This window comes from Stylophora pistillata, chromosome 9 (genome assembly GCF_964205215.1).
Source record: "Stylophora pistillata chromosome 9, jaStyPist1.2, whole genome shotgun sequence".
Classification (NCBI taxonomy): domain Eukaryota; kingdom Metazoa; phylum Cnidaria; class Anthozoa; order Scleractinia; family Pocilloporidae; genus Stylophora; species Stylophora pistillata.
Window position 1 is genome coordinate 11,532,701 of NC_142527.1, and position 19,690 is coordinate 11,552,390.

The 19,690-nt window shown below is 38.7% G+C and overlaps 3 protein-coding genes across 4 annotated transcripts in view; all 3 read right to left on the reverse strand.

Annotated features, from left to right (window-relative positions):
* Positions 1-328: 328 nt before the first annotated feature.
* On the reverse strand, positions 329-6,706 carry LOC111328131 (mitotic spindle assembly checkpoint protein MAD2B). The gene is made up of 9 exons (XM_022932511.2): positions 6,454-6,706; positions 5,948-6,066; positions 5,547-5,618; positions 5,342-5,380; positions 4,000-4,067; positions 2,774-2,868; positions 2,502-2,575; positions 1,528-1,617; positions 329-915 (listed from the first exon to the last, which is right to left on the reverse strand). The coding sequence occupies exons 1-9, from the start codon at positions 6,500-6,502 to the stop codon at positions 847-849; spliced, it is 675 nt and encodes a 224-aa protein (XP_022788246.2). The 5' UTR covers positions 6,503-6,706; the 3' UTR covers positions 329-846.
* Positions 6,707-9,024: 2,318 nt separating this feature from the next.
* LOC111328138 (melanopsin-like) lies at positions 9,025-10,034 on the reverse strand. Its single transcript, XM_022932519.2, has one exon. The coding sequence runs from the start codon at positions 10,032-10,034 to the stop codon at positions 9,072-9,074; it is 963 nt and encodes a 320-aa protein (XP_022788254.1). The 3' UTR covers positions 9,025-9,071.
* Positions 10,035-15,867: 5,833 nt separating this feature from the next.
* Positions 15,868-19,690, reverse strand: part of LOC111328139 (cGMP-dependent 3',5'-cyclic phosphodiesterase) — a 33,197-nt gene continuing 29,374 nt past the window's right edge. For both annotated transcript variants that reach the window (XM_088732952.1, XM_088732951.1), the window contains exons 32-34: positions 19,584-19,622; positions 19,116-19,222; positions 15,868-18,581 (exon numbers count right to left, since the gene is read on the reverse strand). In XM_088732952.1, coding sequence (XP_088589078.1) covers positions 18,416-18,581; positions 19,116-19,222; positions 19,584-19,622 — 312 coding nt within the window. In that variant the 3' untranslated portion in view covers positions 15,868-18,415. The remainder of the gene's footprint in view (positions 18,582-19,115; positions 19,223-19,583; positions 19,623-19,690) is intronic.

A 19,690-nucleotide genomic window follows, 5' to 3' on the forward strand; every position in this document is an offset into this window, starting at 1 on the left:
CTATTTTCAAATCCATTAATGACCATTGACTACAAACCTATTTGCAGTTACATGAAGAGGTCGGCCTCGTGTAAGGGTAAGGTGAACTTTCTGTAGCCAGCGTGGCCCATTCAGCTACATGGCTGTTATCTAGAGGGACCAAGGTATGAATGTTTCATATAGTGCGTTTTTGACCAAAGGTGAGGTCAAGATGGCTGGACATTGGCCGAGTTTTTTTGTTTCATTTTTAAGGACCAAGACGAAGTCGAGATACAAAAAACAGAAAAAATGAACGAGGCTAATATCAAGCCATCTTGACCGACAAGCTTAGTCAATAAATGATTTAATATATGGCAAAAAGATTTCGCTTTAATAGGAATAAAAAATGACTTATTTCAAGAGCCGAGAAAGAAAGCCAACTACGTTTGTAGCATAATAAACCCAAAAGGGCTGTTCTCTTTGATTTGACTGTCTTCAGCCGCTTTTTGCGACTTCATCGCCGACATTGTCAAAAAGTTACGACCTTTGTAAGTCCGCTCCATGCACTTTTTTCCTTGCGCGGGATCAAAACGGGCAACCCCGAGCAAGCCAGAAAGGCCCATCTGGCCCGCTAAAGTAGCCAATCAGAATAAAGGATTCGCTTCAAATTTTGCCCACGAACGCTGCCAGCGATACATTAAATTGATTATTATAATGAATGCTGACATATTTTTCCACTTCCTTTCGAGTTTCAACGGAAACCCTCCTCCTCTGCGTTTTACTAGCCAGTGCAACCCTCATTGACTGAGTCATTTAAAGCAATTATTTTGACTCTGAGAGGCGTGATCCCCTCCACAAGAAGATAACAATCGAGCTTAAATGGTTACATCATACACCTGCAGCTTTGTCTCCACTATTTCCAGTCTTCTCGGCACATTCCTCGACAAAAAGCTGCATCTGTGTAAATGGACACATGTTTCAGATGTGAGATAAACTACAAGATCGGTCTATCAAAATCTTAGCGATCTTGGAAAAGGACACCATGACACCAAGACATCACTGATTCCATTTGAGAGATACTAACGAGATTCTTTTGCAAAACAAGAACTAACCAACAAATCATTATCTTGCCTCTGTAGACATTTGCCTGTATTTAACGAACCTGATTTAATTTCAAATTCTGTTCAGGTTTTAGTGTTTTGATAATTGTCTCCCAAACTCTGTCATACATAGCTGACAATACAGGCGTCCTTAGGTCGCCCGCGTTCTTTGTATTTATCCCTGAAATGCTATGCTGCTAAAACTTATGGAAGGAAATTGCCATCTAAATCAAACACATCGACCGTTTCGGTGACCACGAGCGGTAACACGAACTAGCACTCCTTAGTAAGATCCCTTAATTACAGACAAGGAATAAAATAGCCATTTTCTCTAGCAGATTTGTGAAATTGAGATAAAAAATTTAAAACCATATGTACGTACGTACATACACAATCATACATGCACGTACGCAATTTGGGTCCTTAATTTTCCGCGAAAATGCACTCCACGTCGTCAAAAAACGCTTACCTTTAGGATTCCAGAAGAAGATGACTTAAGAGGTATGATGACGGATTCCTTCATTCTCGTTCGTTCGTCTGCTTCAACCCATGGAAATTCCTACATCCATTACAAAGTAAACTATCTATCCATTGAGCTAACCGCCTCCCGGTTACCTCAATGGATAGAGCGCTGGACTGTTGTGCGGGAGGTCGAGGGTTCGAGTCCCGGCCGGACCAACACTCAGGGGCTTAAAATAATTGAGAAGAATTTGCTACCTTTCTATAACATCAAGAAATGGTTAGATATTCTAGTCTTCTCGGATAGGGACGAATAAATGGAGGTCCCGTCTCCTGCAGGGTTGGGGTAGGAGACGTTAATTTCCCACACACGAGGTTACTGTGTGATGGATGTCCTCCCCTGGGGTGGGATGGGTGGGAGGGTGGACGAGCACGAATGGTTCGTATGTTCCTTTCTAGTCCCCTTTCCATCAATAGATGAACTCTTAACGGTATCTTTATTATATTCCTAAGCTTATTCTAACCTGTTTGTGGCGCTGATTGTAAATATCGCATTTTCAGCTACTTATGTTGTGTTTTTCTTTCAATAATCTTATTAGGTAAAGCAGGCTTTTCTATGAAAGGCGCGGGTCACCGGCAGGTTACCAGCGGGTTACCGGTGGGTTACCAGCGGGTTACCGGTGGGTTACCAGCGGGTTACCGGTGTGTTACCAGTGGGCTACCGGTAGGTTACCTGCGGGTTACCTGCGGGGTTCTGGTAGGTTACCAGTGAGTTACCGATGGGTTACCGGCGGTCTACCGCCGCCTGTTAGGCTTATCACCATCGCCTGCTTGGCCCACGAGCAGGGTCTCGCCTTACGACACAGCCGCTGATTGCACCTTCGGCAGCCGCGTATGGAAAACGTCATTGAAACTCCTGGGTCAATGCAAGGCGAGGCAAAATATACTATTCCGTTTTGATTCTTTTCCCTAGTTCTGACAAACCTGAACTTTGCGATCCTCCTGCAGTTTTACGAACGATGATTCTTTGGTGTATACAAGAATGGAAAATGTAGATCCTGCAGAAGAAAATTTTTATACGTAACTGATTAACCCTAATGTGTCGCACTCGGGATATTAGACTCAAAATCCATTATCAACACATTGCCAAGTCTCCGCACCACCAGTGGAGAGTGGAAGAGAGCTCGTTGCGTGACGAGACCAAATTAAAAATAAAAAGTTTAATCACTAAAATTAACTACCTCACTTGTATGTACCTTTGGGGATTGGCTCTAACAGTGCATCGCATGAATTGATCTTGAGGAGGAAACCTCGTAGCGCCCTTTCCGTGTGAAGTAAGGCATTGTCTGAGCTGAAAAGGAAAATGTACCCAAGATATGTTACATACGTGATAAGAATAACTAATGTGCAAAATAACTGTTGGCATTACTATGCAGACTCTCATTATTCGATGGTAACGTGTGCACGTTACCACATTCCGTTGTTTTAGACTCGCAAGTGTCTTTTTTCTCACTATATCGTTTTACATAATTTATTTTAAAAAAGCAATCTAGCCAATAGGACTTTTTCGTGTTCACACAGCCTCATCTTGAGACTAGAGACACAATTGAATTTTTTTAATACTCACACCTCCAACCCCCTCGTCTTAAGATCAGGCCACATGTGTAGTAGGTATACACGGAAATATTCTCTGTTGCTTCAATTGCGCACATAGACACCAAACCGCACATTGCTTTACTAAGTCATACTAAGGATGGACTTTGGCAAGGTTAATTCATGGGGCTATTAACAGGGCTCGACACTAACAGTAGCCAATTAGCCACAGACTAGTAGAAATTCAGTTTTGGCTAGTGTTTTTCGATTTCCACTAGCCAATTTGGCTAGTAAACAAACTGAAATTGTCGTAACATCTAAGATGTCACGGGCCATTTGGCTACTAATGCCCAATAGGCACTAAATCTCACTAGAATTTGGAAGCACACCAATTTCTTTATATTTATAAATCTATACTTTTTTTAATACAACAGAGGCAGAAACTAAGGGGATTGAAGGGGGGGGGGGGAAGGGGAGAGAGTACATGCATCACAGGCTCCCTGTGTAAATTATACAACTGTCAGATGCTAAATGCTCATTAGAATTATCACTCATTGATGATTTCAATGGCTTTTACTCAGTTCTATTTTTGTGTTTGTTAAAATCATTATAAATTAATGTTCTTTACACAAATTATAAAATCAGGAAAGAAATCATTGATGATGACTTTTTGCAATGAGCCAGAGTCAAGCATAGTGTATGCACAAGAGATAACAGGTTGAAATCTTGACAAAAGCATAAAGAGTTTTAGTTCATTATTAAAACAGCTGGAAGAAATGGAAAAGAGCCATTTCCTTTCCTATGATCATTTAAAAAATAATGTAATTACAATAAGAGTACATACTGACATACTGTAGTTGGTCAGTTATATAACTGAGCCAAGACTGACCTTGCAGTTGTATCAACTCCTTCTGGATTGCCGATCTCAAAAACAAATTTTTCAACAGGGGTGAACTTCTAAGACAGGGAAAATAAAGTAACTTGAGAACACAATAAATGTTTGATAAAAGAGAAAATACCACAGAAAATATAAAGCCTACATTTACCTCTTAATAGAGGTGTGTAAGGGAATTTACTACAAAGCTTTTAACTGGAATGAACTCCTAAGGCAGGGAAAATAAAGTAACTTGATAATGCAGTACAAGTTTGATAAAATAGAAAATACTACACAATACATATAGTTTATATTACCACCTCCATTAAAGGTGCATATAGTAATTAACTACAACACTGCATTTTGAGATTCTTAAGAGCTACATGGACACTGCCTCATAAAACTTGCTTCAAATCTTCCAAATGGAAATCAGACTTGACTGCTCTCACCATGACAAGAGCTCAGTAGCATGGCCGCACATGCAAGACATTACAGAGTTCAAACCAAATGATAGGAAATAAAAGTGTGTTGTTCAAAAACAACAGCTATTTTAATGCCAATTAATGATCATGATTTTGTGGCCAGTGTTTTTATTAGAGTCAAACCTTGCTAACTTGAACTCCCAATGGAAACAAAAAATGGTTCAAGTAAGCAGGGCTTTAAGTTATTGGCCAGAGTTGATGTTGAATTTCAATCATCCTGTTAATAATTAATAAGGAATCATGTTTTTACCATTCTTGCACAATCAACAGTCATTTGCATACATTTAGTTAGTTTCATAAAGATCATATTTTTATCAATCACAATTAAAGATTAGACACATTAACCAGCTCTGTTCTGAAACTTTAACAATTATCAAATGACAATTAAACTTAAAGTTTGAATTAAAATGGTGAATTTCTCATCAAAAGGAAAGTAGAATTAGTTCCAGTTCACAACCAAGTTTGAGTTAGCTGATGGTAAATGACTGAAAAAATGGGGTCAAATCCAACAGAAATCTGTTCAAGTTTGCTGGGAGTTCAAGTTAACCAAGTTTGAGTTGGCAGTGGATTCTACTGTTCATTATTAACATAATAATTTATACTGTAACATTATCATAAAATTGCTGCTTTTATGGTAAAATGCTCATAAAAAAGACCCACTACATGTTCTCCATACATTAAAATGATCACAACAACATATTCAAAGATATCAAATATTTCTAAGAAAAATTATGTTTATGTCTTTTAAAAGCAAATTGATATTGATTTATCCAAGCTTATTAGCTGTTCCCTCATTTAAAATTTTTGGCACGTAATTCATAAGTTATGCACCAAATGGCATACTAGACAGTGTTTTCTGTGCAAAAGTGACTTACTTTGTCTGAAATCACTAAGGCAACTCTCTGAACTTCACCCTAGTATAAAAAGATAGCATGTAAGAGAAACAACAGCAAAAGAATTGGCAGCACTTTCAATAGCTTGCTCATGACTCAGAAATCTACAAGTGCCTGTAATTTAATTTACAATTTCAATAATAGGAGAACCAAATTCCAATTATAAGAAAACCATATGAATGGGCACCTTCTCTAATAAGGGCTTCATGGTGTGAAGCACATCTAAGATGTACTGGTTCAGATCTGGATGACAACACATCTGTGGAAAGAACACACAAATTCAAGCTGATACCAGAGGAAAAAAGATCATGTACAAATGAAAAACACAGGGGCCATGCATTTTTCACAACTGGTACCCTAGCTTTATTCATGAATGTTATTGGGGTCCAATATCTTCTTTCTGAGTATTTACATCCAAATAAGTGGCTGGGAAGTTAACAATATGACTGCATATTATAAAGACAAGAATCATCCATGTACCAATCCTGGTTCACAGACATTAACAGCTTCCCACGATAATTATATGTAAGTGGCAACAAGAGGTATTTTTCTGAAATCTAAACGATGGACAACAATTTGACACCTAACCTGTACAGGAACATTGTACTTTTTTCTTCTCTCAAATACAACAGCAGGATAGACTTCCCTCACATATAAGATGAGATGAAATGCTACTTCTAAGAACTCAGACAACACACCACCTGAAACTATTTCAACAAACTCTGTTTTAATTTATAATTGGGCAGTAACAGATTCTGACGAGAAAAAATAGATGAACTCTTTGAACCCTGAGAGCGACTAGCATCTGGTTTCTCTTTACAATATCACTTTTGAATCACACATAAAGGTCACAAGAATTAAAGAAATGATCACCATCTAAAGAGGCTCTTAACTGTTAAACAAATTTTCCTTGTCAGCACCTTAAGAAATGTCATTAGGGGATCATTTACTTCATTCTCGTGAACTAAATGCTTGATTTGGGGGGGGGGGGGGGTGATATTGTAAGGAGAAATTAGGTGCTAGTCACTCTTGAATTAGGGGTCAAAAGGTTGCAATTTGGTTCATTTCCTTAATGATACTAAATGGATACAAACCAGTTAACAGGTCAAAATTCTGCTCGTTTCCTCCCCCTTGTACTTGCATATCTTTCAGTAAGCGATGAGTCGTCGATGATAATTGCACTAAATGGATACAAACTAGTTAAAAGGTGAAAATTCGGCTCGTTTCCTCCCCCTTATTGCATATCCTTCAGTAAGCGCTGAGTCTTCAATGTTAAATACTCAAGACAAGACCACAACAGTGCGTGCCCTTCTTAATTTGACCGCCATATTGAGTATAGGCTGAGAGAGATATGGATCGAGACAACCGTTTTCTGGAGCCCAGACTTCCTGGGCGTAGAGCGCCAGATGGTCGGCGGAGTTTTACGAAAGCAACAGAGCGCCTCGTTTTTTTGATTGACCGTAAGCGTTGATACACGCAATCGCGTTGCACGTCTCTTGAAATCCTATCCGCGACAATGGTCGACAAGCAGGCCTTTTTCGAACAAGACATGTTCAGACAGCGAAGCTTTCTGTTCGAGGCACGAAACTGGTATTTACCCTACACTAAGTGCTGTAGGTACTTTCGGTCACATGCATCTTCGGGTTCAGTGTAAAACTTTTTATCCGTTGCTCGTCTTGTACTTAAATCTCGGATTCATTCTCCCTTTTAATGCTGCCTAACCTCTCCAGGTCAGTGACTTGGGAGACAGAAGAAAATCGCCGCCGCACTCTGAGAGATGAAACTTGAAGGGAAAATGGGGTGAGGTATGCTAGACGTATTGACAAAGGGATGACGAGCATTGCTTAAAAAATGCTTTACTGCAGCTTATCGATACGTAAAACAATCTAACATATCGATAAAAAAAGCTTCAAAACACCTTGATTTCAGGAAAGATAAGGGTAGTAATGCGTGCATTACTTTGAGCAAAAAATAGCTGGGTAACGTTTATAAACGTCCGATAACCAACTATAGTAAATTTTAACTTGGATCCTTGCTAAATTGATCCATTTTGTGCAGGATCTACTGCATACTTAGCAGCATCTACTGCGCCGATTTGAAGACAATCACGAACCGGGGAGGCCCCTCAAGGAGAAATTCAACTTTGGACTTAACTAATGTTTTAGCTTAGAATACAACCCAATGAGCAATCCATGCCATGGGATCATAGGGTTGTTAAATTTGAGTTGTTTAGTCACTTACTGCGAAAGAAGCCCAGCATGAAAGAAATTTGTCTGACCTAGAACTCCAAACAGTTTTTAACACGATCCTGATTTTAATGGAGGAAAGGCATCTGAATGAAAAGTCGTAAATTTGCCAACAAAAAGGTCACTTGATAGTCAGGTGACCTTTTTTCTCCAAGAAAAAGAAAGGAAAGAAAGGAAAGAAAGGAAAGAAAGGAAAGAAAGGAAAGAAAGGAAAGAAAGGAAAGAAAGGAAAGAAAGGAAAGAAAGGAAAGAAAGGAAAGAGAGGAAAGAAAGGAAAGAAAGGAAAGAAGGGAAAGACTTTTACTGCTCTCTAAGCGCTCAAGAAACCGATTCATTTAACTCCATAAGTTTTATACCTATGTTTAACTAGATACCATTTGTGTTTTGTAATGAGTTAAAGCAAAGAATAATGAGCGTGCAGCAAAATTATGATTTATTTAAAGAATTTATTTAAAGACTGTTTCGAGTCGTGTAATAAAGTGTTATAAAAGGTTTGGGGGAATCCTACGCTTGCATAATCGTACCATACTATGACCTGTTATCGGAGAAAAATATCAAGGTATATACATCTAAAAGTCCTTTATTCAGTATAGCTCGTGCACTCAAGATCGTTACCAAAGATATTGTTATAAAGTATTTAATAGTTCAGTATGATTTAGCCATGCGTTTATATCAAAACTGTAGTTACTATTTGAATTCAAAGTCCGAAACAATTAAGTCTTAAGCTACTGCGATGAGTTTTCCAAACTGTATATGTCTTGTCGGTTTAACAGTCCATAAGTGGACGTGCTCAGTTTGTCTACTGACCTTGCTTTCGCACACGGAAATTCTTTTTTTAGCCTACGCAGTCAAAGATTGATTGCGTTGATCAGAAGTATTTGCTGCATTGTGCTTCATTTGTGAGATTCTTATAAAAGTGTTTGGGTTAGTGTTCTAACAACAAATGTTTAATCCTCCGAGGTCATTGGCCAGCTAACATGCCCACTCATGCCCACCGATAGCGAACATATAAGCATTTACTTTAGAAAGTCTACTTGGTGTTTAGAGGAGAGTAGTCAGAAATCAGAAAGTTGTCGGTTATAATCAATGAAATAGGTATAATGGAACAGTTCGAGAGTCCTTGGTGCCTTTGCAAATAGCGTGTTGCAGTCGGCAGCCAGCTTCCCCCGTCATTGCGGTCCAACGTACTTTGTGTAGGATTTGCTAACATAACTATTGTGAAGTACATTAAGTCGTAAAATATGATAAATGAACTATACGGCCTGAAAGAAGTAGAATTTACATCGATGTTTCCTAGCTTTAGCTTTCAAGAACTTAGGTGCTATCGCTCAGAGAACGTTGCAATTAAAGCACTCTCACAACAGGTTATAAAGTGTAATCCGAGTACAGCTAGTTAACGACAACGATTATCCAAGTGGGAGAGTTAAAAAAGGCAATGTTAAGTTTCTAAATCATATAGATAATTTTCACAAAGCCAATGTTGCTGAGTTTTGAACAAAAGTCGTTGGTCTCACCTCTCGATTTGGCCTGGTCACAGGAACAACGAGAGCCATCCGTCGTCGAAACTTGCGGGAAAAAATAGCATACAGAATTGGATTCAGGAAAAACGAGATCTTTGCAAACACGCTACATGTGCTGGCTGCAATTGGGTGCACTTTTCTCCCTATCACTGCGAGGAAAGACACAACAGCATAGGGAGACCATGAGACCATGAAAGCAATTATGATAGCCAAATAGTACATAGCTGATTTGCGATGTTTCCTCAGCAAAGCTTGTGTCATGGTCAATCCAATGCAGCCAATCTGGGATGAAGTGCGAACGATCCCTCTGGAAACCTTGTGGATCTTATAATAGGAAAACATGATCACTGCGATTGGAAACGCGTAGCATGCTATAAAAACAATGCCAAAATATGCCTTATCTCCCCCACGAGTCGATTCCCACTTGATTGAGCAGGTCGCATTGGTTCCCTCCAAACCATATCGCGACCATCCCAAGAGAGGAGCAAGGCTAAATCCCAGCGAGTAAATCCAAGAGGCTAAGATTACCATTAGAATTTGTTTCTTGTTGAAGTAAGAGTTCTTGTAAAGAGACCTCGTAATATTCAAATACTTTCCTGCAGATATATTAGCCAAGTGAGTGATGGAGACCAGAGCGAAAAGGAAGATCATAAAGGCATGAGCTTTGCATCCAGCCATTCCAAATGGCCAATCTTTTTTAAAGTGTCTAGCGATCGAAAATGGAACAGCCACTGAACAGGAAATAAAATCACTGATCGCTATACTTAGAATGAGATAGCTCGGTGAAGAAAGATGATGGATGCTTTTACAAATTGTAAGAATTACCAAACCATTGAAGACGATTCCTGAAAGGCACACCACAAACTCGATGACCACGAAAATGGTATCCCAAGTGTTTATCGCATCCATTTTCAGCTTCAAGCTTGCGATTCAACCCACTCCTTGGTTTTGAAAAATGCGAGATAAGTTAATTATTTTATTCAAGGAGGCAGCAAAGTCGCTTATTCGAGATGAGTCAAGGAACCGTGAAAATGGTTAGGGTTATCCCGGTGCCTTTGACCACTTGCTTTCTTCGATTCGGATTTTCTGAGGTCGGTTTGCTTACTATGATCCTTTTAAAACATCAGCAGATACTTGCTTGTACGTGCGATATCACTTTCCTTCTCATCACCCACTGCACTTTGGAAATTTCAATATATAGAAATTAGACCGTAAAGAGTTTATTTGATGTAAGGTTGCACAACAAAACCCACCACCATACCCACGCAACTTCCGAGAACACGTGTTCCTGAACGGTTGAGCTTCTGTTTACACGTGATTATTGTTAAATTTCGTTTGATATACTCCTCTCTATCACTAACCTACATTATTACGTAACTGTGTTAGTAATTGTGGAACAAAAACACAAAACGAGCTCTAAGTGCAATTTTGTGGCAAATTTTGAGACTATTTTTTTTTATTTCCATTGCTTGACGCCGTCTATCTATATTATCTCTTAAAAGCGGATTAAGAATACACGAGATACACACTATTATTAAATGAAAAAGAAATTCGTATTTTTATTGTCATTTAATTGCTTTATTCCAAGAAGCGGAAGTATCATCGGTAAAGGCTTGACACGTGCCTTGCAATAACCCAAGCAGTGTAAACACGTGAATGGTAACTAAAGACAAAAACAGAACATTGATATATACTATACTAGATCTCGTTCTTCGACAGCCATCGATGGCCGTCATGAATGATGTCGAGCTCGCTGGTCTAGCAAGAATAAGTCGGGTCGCAGACTCGCATTACATCAACAGCTGAGTCGTCTATGGTATTGAAATGCAGAGTTAGGGAAAAAAATAGCATGGGTCTTTCTAAAAACGATCACAGGTGTCAATGAAATCACACACAACCCTTTCCAACAGAGTGCTTCACTGTCGCAATCTATATATCACTCACGGGACCGATGTACAAATTTGATTTTGATATTGGAGATGAATTATTGTTAGTCTTAAAAAATACAGTTTTTACTTATGCGTGTGTGACATATTCTCCTCGGCGATCAGTTTACTAAGATGTTCTTTCGTTAAATAAGACCAACGTTGAACTTATTCGTTCCAAGTTACTCTCTGAAACCTCGCACTCTTCGTTTCCGTCCATCAAAACAACAATCGAATACTATGATATTTTTAAAAAAAGATTTCGTGGGCCTTATCATTAGAAATATTTTTGAAAATTTTATCACATGGTGAAACTCCTATGAAGCGTAAATCCTTTTGGAGAATGTTCAAGACCCTGCGTAGTGGGTGTTCACATCGCTCAAGGCCGTTATCGCTTTCACTGATAAACAAGGAAGCACCCTTTCCGTTGTCAACAACCAAAAAAGGACTCTTCGACACCTTAATAATCATCTCCAACGTTAACTTGTCGTTTCGAATTATCATCGCTGAAATTTCGATTTTTCGTGACAACTCATCCCGCAATGATACCACACAGACCGGACTGAATCGAAAATCATGAGTCGTTTAGTCATCCGACGCCATGCGTGGTGAGACAGATGGCAGTAGCTGTTTTTTTCATTTTTTATTTTTTCATGCTGTTCCTACGCGGTAAAGTGTAAAAATTAAATACTCTTGGGTCTCTGAAGAGGTCTTTCTTTTCAATTTGTGAAAAAGCTGCATTAAAACATCCCGTAGAGGGTTAAAAAGACGTCGTTGAAAGTTAGCAGAACCGCAATTTCAAGTTTGACTTTATTTAAGGTTAATGTTCAAGAGATGTTTTTCAAAAACCAAAACGAGCTTTATGCCGGTTTTTTAACTATTTTTCATTTCGGCCTCTAGAAAGAGTAGGATCATTGAGGACACAACATAAATCTCTCTCTGTATTTCAGACACAAGACACTTCAGAAGCTTTTTAAAAAGAAAACAAAACAACAATTAAAAAAAATGAAAAATTGGCAAGTTCCGTACATTTTGGTTTATGGCAGACGTGGGTTTTTTGATTGTGGAGTTTAAGTAATCAGTTATCCGATGCGAGCACTTTTTGACCTCTTGCATAATATTGATTTCCTCCTAAATAGCTCTTTACAATAATATCTAAAACATTTTTTTCCAAAAATTTAAACCCGATAAAGAGATAAATGATGTGAAATTTAAAAATGAACGAAACTGTGTGGTAGAAGTGTTCGTTCTTTTGTAAAAAAAAATGGGCTTTAGAATTGTTAGATCGTAATGAGAAGCAAACAGGAACAGTTTCAGAACGTGTGTCTCTCTGCTGAGTGGCAACCACGCAAATGTTTAAGGACTTCTTTGGGTTGAACTGAAAGGATTCCAGCGTGATAATATGCACGACCCTCCTGCCTTATGTGAACTGGCTTCAGCGTTATTATACAGACACTTAAAGTCTTCCATTGCACGAGCTCCTGGGTTGATCATATGCGGCAAACATGTGACGACTTTGCTCTCATTCGGATTTGTCATTGAACCAATATTCTCTTAAAAGCGATGCATACAAAACGCCAGTAGCACACTTTACAGTTATGAAAATATAATTTTATTCATTTGTCAAAGCTCAAACAGTATCTGTAGCTGAAACTCAGAAACATGTTCCACTTTCGCTCCGGAGAAAACCAATGAGTCGTTAGTTATTTTCCCTGACATTTCCAACTGAGATATTGCCAGGCAGAGAAGTCAAGAACCGGGATACTGATATGATTTAACACCAAATTCCTGAAAAACACTAGAGTAAATAAAGGCATACAATAAGGAGAATTAGATTTTAGATCTTAATTAGGAAGAAAATAGAGAAACAAAGAAAGTAGAGAATGGGGTATTCGACGTCATGCGGAAAGTAACAAAAATGTCTCCATCAATCATGTCCCAGGTTAAGACAATTGATCGACCCTCAGAATTCACTGTAAGTGGGGCTGTTTGAATAAATAAATTTCTCTCTAGTTTTTATAATAAGCCATCTTGGCACTGCTCACAAGGGCCAACGCTCATTAAAAACCTTTCATACTGAACGTAATGGCGTGTAGCTAACAGTATCATTCACTTAACGGAAGGACCACGAATTTCAAATATCATCACTTACGTAATAGTATAGCAAAAGGAAGAGTTATTCTATAAAGTTTGTGAAAGCGACATTCAAGTACTCTTTCTGGTATTAAGGGAAGTTCGGGCAACTCAAACACTTGCGGAAAAAAGCTTTCTAAAACTAGACGACTTAGCGAAATCTTCATTTCGAAGACATGTCAAAGGCAGCACAAACTTCCCGAGTCCCGCTTTACAGGTTTCCACACTTTAATGAAAGAAAAACATAAATCTTTAGTTCTACCCGCAAGTCAAAAGATATTTCAAATTGCCTCGAAAAAGTCGCGAAAATCATTTAAAGAGAACTATTAATGAAACGTGTACATCCTGCCTGCGTAGACTCACTAATGATTTTTACGTAACAATAGATCGAAGCTGAAAGGTAAGATCTCGAGGCAATTTTAAACCATGCATCTCTTACGAAACAGCCTCCCACTCAGATTTCTTGAGGATTTACCACCACTCTAAAAAAGTAACTTTTCCGTCAAAAGTGAATATATATATATATATATATATATTCCTTTCCACGAGTCGTGGGTATTACCCACAATCAGATCACGCTCATATGCAAAAATCTTGGTAATTACGGTCACAGGTCAAAAGTATTACGATATAAATAGAGGATATTACATGGCCGCGCGGGGATGCGGATTTTATCTTCGAGTGCTGTATCTCTCACGAGTAAAAGAAGTGAACGAGTTAGAGATAATTTTAGCACGAGAAGATAAAATTCGTATCACCAAGCAGCCATGTAATGTTCTGTTTATTTTATAGATTCTGATGAAATTTCAACATAAAACATTTTTTTTTTCATTTTCGAAACGGCAAATAGTGCAATTCCCCACTCCAGAAACTATTGGGAATCTGGGCACGAACTTGACTCGTAGTGTCGTCTGGGATCGTTTGGGTGGACGCGCGAAACTTCAAAATAGCCGTAGCGAGGAAAGTTTTCGCAAAACACTAAAGAAAAAAATGGTAAAGCATGCTAATTGTTGTGTTCCTGGATGAACGAATAATTACAGAACCAAGGATGGGCTTTCGTATTACGACTTCCAAAGGACAAAAAATTACGAAAACAGTACAGAATTCTAATTCGTAATGCAACATTAAAAATCCACGCCGATAATACACGTATTTGTGGAGATCACTTTGAGGGTGGACATAAGCGCAGCAGGCTTCATTTACCTTCGATTTTTCCATGGTCTAAGCATGTGGAAACTCGACGTATTTTAAAGCGTGTTTCTTCCGAAAAAATTGTAAAGAAAGTCCATTCCGAAGACCCTTTGCCAGAAAGTGATCTCTGTCAGACGGGGGATGTGCTGCTCACAAGTCACGGATCAAGGTATGCAAACGGAACAAGTACGCAACAAAGATGAATCTTTGCAAACTGAATGTTATGAAGCGGTCAAATAAAATTTTGCCACCCAAACGGGACTACTTAGATTTAATCAGTTCAAAGATAAGGACGAAGACATTGCTTTTTACACTGGATTTCCCAATCATAAAACACTAATGCTTTGCTTTGGTATGGTGAAGGATGCAGCGGAAAACATGAGCTATGGAAATTATGATCGAAAATGTTTTGATTGCCCCCCACTTTTGCAAATAGGTCTACCAAGAATTTTTACATGTGGCAAATCAGTAAGATCCTCATGGAAACCATCCTTAGGGAAAATATCAGTAACATGTCGAGGGTCTACTTCATCTATTAAACCCAGTAAGACTTTCTTTCGCGCAAGATGCACACCTCCATCGGGATCTCGTAAGGTTTATAAATGAAGACCTCGCTTGATATAGTCGTTATATCTAAAATTAACCGTAAAGCAAACGATATCAAAATAACAAACCCTGACAAATGATCAATAACAAAAACATCGTCTAAGCAAACCTCTTGACAAGATCGGCTTTCTTGCCGCTTGTTTTCGCTCCTCTACACAACAGCCATCGTCTAAGCTGTGGTACAGTATACTCTTCAACGTTTTCTCGAGGAAGCTTCGCTCCGGGAATGTCTTCCTCGATAATAACTTTTTTGGAAAAAATGGCTTTCTCTGCCGCCATTTTGAAGTTTCGCGCGTCCACCCAAACGATCCCACAAATACCCTACGAGTCAAGTTCGTGCCCAGATTCCTCATAGTTTCTGGAGTGGGGAATTAAAGTGGTCACCATCGCAAAATGCGTCGCAAAAACGTTAGGAAACTCGGATATAAAGTTATAAAGGAGTAATAAAGACAATAATACTTATATCTTTATATTTTCTGTTCCAAAAAGTCAAAATTCTAATAAAGAAATGGTGTAATCATGTTAGTAACCATGGCGACAGCAATATCCTCACACGTGAGAGATCAAAATAGTATCTTCAATGCGCGCGATGAAGATATGATTTTTTAGTAAAAGGAAAAATCCTGGTATTTCATCAGTACCTATAAAGTAAATAATATTTTGCTATTAAATGAATAGCGTATGTTTATTTAGATTCCGATTTGAGACGACAAGTCGGGAAACCGAGAAAGGAAGAGGGAAATCCTGAGGTAAGATGCCAAAAGCAGCAGCAACTTCCACTCTATATAATATTATCAGAATCCGCACAGAAATAGTTGTATACCCTCAGGTTTTCTTTTACGCCGCTGGTGTCTTTACTAGCTGCATGGTTGGCACGTTGGCATATCTGGCCCGCGCATCATCTTTAATGTACGACTATCTGAGTAAACTTATACCAACCACAGTGTTGTGTATTCATAATAAATTTACATATCTGGCAATTTCTTACCTTTCCTATAAATAACTACCTTTAACTTACGCTTTATCAATCAACTTACGGATGCTTTGTATGGTCTTCAACCTAAAGACGGTAAATTAACATTTAAAGAATGTGGTTTTAACATCGCAATAAAAAAAGACTCAAGAACACGTAACAAGAAAGCTACCCATTGTATAACGTACGTGATGATTCCTTAATCAACAATTCACAGTAATTTTGAACGCCACCTTTCAGATGTAAAACTCGGATTTCCCCTTCCCTTGGAACAGTCAACGCTCAGAAGCAGCAACCCCCCAATCTTTTTTTTTTTTTTTTTACAAATCAACGTGAATTAAAAGTTCCCCAAAAAACGAAATCATAAAGTAGTTAAAGTCTATAATCTATATCTTAACCGATGTGAATTTTTGTGCGCTTAAAATCTTCGACTGTATGAAAACTGTTCCATCGTATTTCACACGTTAAAGAAATTCCTTACCGAACGACTCATGAATGTTTTGAAATAAATATTCCAACTAGCTTACAAGGGAAACATTTCCCGGTATTTCGCTTAGCTGCTCTGTTCCTCAGCTAATGTCAGTAAAACAACCGTAACAGCATTGAAAAAAGCTTGCAAGGACATAAATAATGTTATCAAAAAAATTATCAACCAAAGCAAGCAAAACAAACAGGCATAAAAACTGCGCCGCAAATAGACGGCTAACCTACACCGTTTTCTTTACGTCGATTTTCGTAAACTTTGTGTGGATACCACTCTAACGGGAAGGTAACTATGTTTAAGGGTCGCTGTATTTGGCCCTAACCCTTTAACTCTCACGACTGACCAAGCCAGAATTTCTCCTTACAATATCAAGCAGACAAGCAATGAGAATGGGGAAAAACGAAACTCAGGGGATTATCAGCTGATCCAATACCAAATTGTCCAAACTAACATCACAAAAATTGTGTGGCAGACAGTAAGGAGAATTACTTGTGCGATCTTGGGAGTCAAAGAGTTGTAAAACAAAGAACGACTCGTAAATTATAATCAGAAACCTACTTATCAGGTGTCTAAATCGTAACTGGCAAAAATCAGGTCTTGAACCTGAGATTACTGTAATTCAAAATTATGGCATCCCAATTTTACGCTCCATTTTTCGTTAACTTTGTCAATTAATCATAGAGGGAAGCCGGAATCGCAAAAAATTCTGGTGAAAATGAAGCTATGAACAAAATTGTCACCCGTGGGTGACAACGTATGTATATTTGTGAGATCATCATGTTTAGAGAGCTTCGCTCGCGCGACGAGAAAATTGGTCACGATAAAGAGCACTCTGACGGAAAATGTGGTTTAAATTAACAATTGGTTCATGCTTTGGCGTGCACTATCGAGTTATGGAGCACGCGGGAAGTTTGAAGAGCACGAAAGAAGCGTAAGAGTTGCCCGAGGCGATGGCCGAGGGCAACTCTAGCTTCTTGAGTGCTCTCCAAACTTCCCGCGTGCTCCATAACTCGATAGTGCAAAGCTGAAAGCATGAACCAATTGTTTTAGAACATAGCCGGTGGAATTGTGCATCAAATCCGACGCGAAAAACGGACAACAATAACAGTTGAAGCGAATCGTGACGGCGCTGATGCCGAGTCTCCTTTTGCTTTGTTTTTCTCTTTTTCTGCCTCATTTAAGAACTCTAGCCCAAGGGAAAAGGTGGAAACATTGTCTTCGTTTTCGGACTAGTAGGCCGAGTTTCTGTTTGCATCCATTATTGTCGCGAAATATATTATTTTTCCCCGCGCTAACAATGGCCGCTCGCGCGAAAAAAAAAATTTCTGGCGAAGTCGGATTTGCTGACGCTATCAGCGTGCACTATCGGGATTCAGTGAGCACGCTTACGTATAATGAGTTTGATCGCGCGACTCTGCCAGCTATGTTCTAAATAATTTTAGCCACATAGGACATAATTGTCATTCACTCTCCGATAAGGCTTTAAAGGAAATGACCTCTGGATATTAAAAGTTAAACAGGGTTGAGTCCCAGTAAAGCTCGGGTACCAGAGGCCATTACTTTTCGTATCTATTGCTTTGCCTGGGTATCGTTGATATCTGATAGCATAGCCTTCCAATACCTAGTGATTCAAATTCGAGCACAGATCTGAGTTATCACTAAAAGCTAACCAGGGCATTTGAACCTGTTATTTCCCCTGCCTCTTGGAGAAATTGATTATTAAATAACATTTATCAATGTACGCAATACATCAACGCTGTAACTATCCAGGGACACTGATGTGCCAGATACCCCAATTAGCCAACTCTTCAAGGCAAAGTTTCAACTCGCTCTTCACGCAAAAAAAAAAACAAAAAAAAACCGTATGTTATCGAGTTTAAGCGTGGCAACCAGGACGTCCCAGCAGTTTGTCGTATTGTGGCTTCCTACCGCAATTTTTATTGCGATTGCTTAAACGGAAGAGCGAGTTACAGCGTCGTTATGATAAAGGCGATAGAGGCACATTCCCATTGACTTCTTTGTCAGTAGTAGCCACAGGTCTGTACACGTAGTCGCCATCTTCCTGGGCCTTTTGCCATTTCTCTCTGTTGGTCAAAACTGTGTCTAAAACGACTTGAGTCTCCGGGAGCAGAGAGGACAACAGCCTGGTTATGGACAAAAGACAAAAATAAAAAAGAAAAAAATCAATAAATATATAAATATAATCGAAGTTGTTTTAAATTCAGGTAGAAAACTAACGGAAATATGCCATTTGCAATATATTAAACTTCTGACATGGCTCCGAGGCTAGGGGGAATTAAAATGGCCTATTGCAATTTGGATACATAACCTGGTCGCGTCGTTCAACCAGAATTTCAGAAAGAATGAAGGAAAAACGAGGAGCCGGTGAGAACTCAAAGCTACGATATGTACTGACTAGTGATCACCGTATGACGATTAGATAGCACATCTGAGCAGAAGACAGGTAGAGAACATATTTACAGGACGTGATAAACTTCCTTAAAATCAAAGACTTCCCGTAAAGCAGTCTAGGAGTGTCTGTTGGTTTGTTTGTTCTGATAAGCTCATTTACCAGATTCGAACTTATCCGCCAAACAAGACAACATTCGGTGGTTAAAACTCGCGCTCTACGACCAATTCTTTTCCAAAAGCTGTCTAACTACTACACAATGAACTACCTGTATACTGGAAGTGCTATTGCATCTAAGAAATCGATTTGCAATTTTGGAATACACGCTCGATCTCTGTCCATCATTTCGCTTGGAGTAATTCCCATGTGCTTTTCCTGAAAATTGAAAAACAGAGCAAACAAACAAACAAATCAATCAACAAACAAAAAAGGTATAGACATAGTTTCAATAAGATCTCGCAAAAGAAGCAAAAAAGTACAAGGAAACTTAGTTCTGTGCTACACATTTCCTTATAGATATGGTACAAGAATTTGGTGTTAGGTCATGATAAAAACTCCCTGATAAGTCTGAATATTCTCATCACCTGTTTGCTGGACAATGTATGAATATTATAGGGAGAAGTTACATGTTGATCACCTCTAGTAGTTGAAGGGTTAAGGTGAAAAGAGGGCCCAATACGTTTCCCCATTTAAAATTCACTCTGTTGATTGAACCTTTACACAATTTATTCCTTACCTTGTCACCTTGTGAAAAGAATTCTGTGTATATCAGATCCTGTGAGCAAGGAGACCAACGAGTAACATTTTAAAAAGGAAATAGATGCCACAATAAAAATTTGAAAG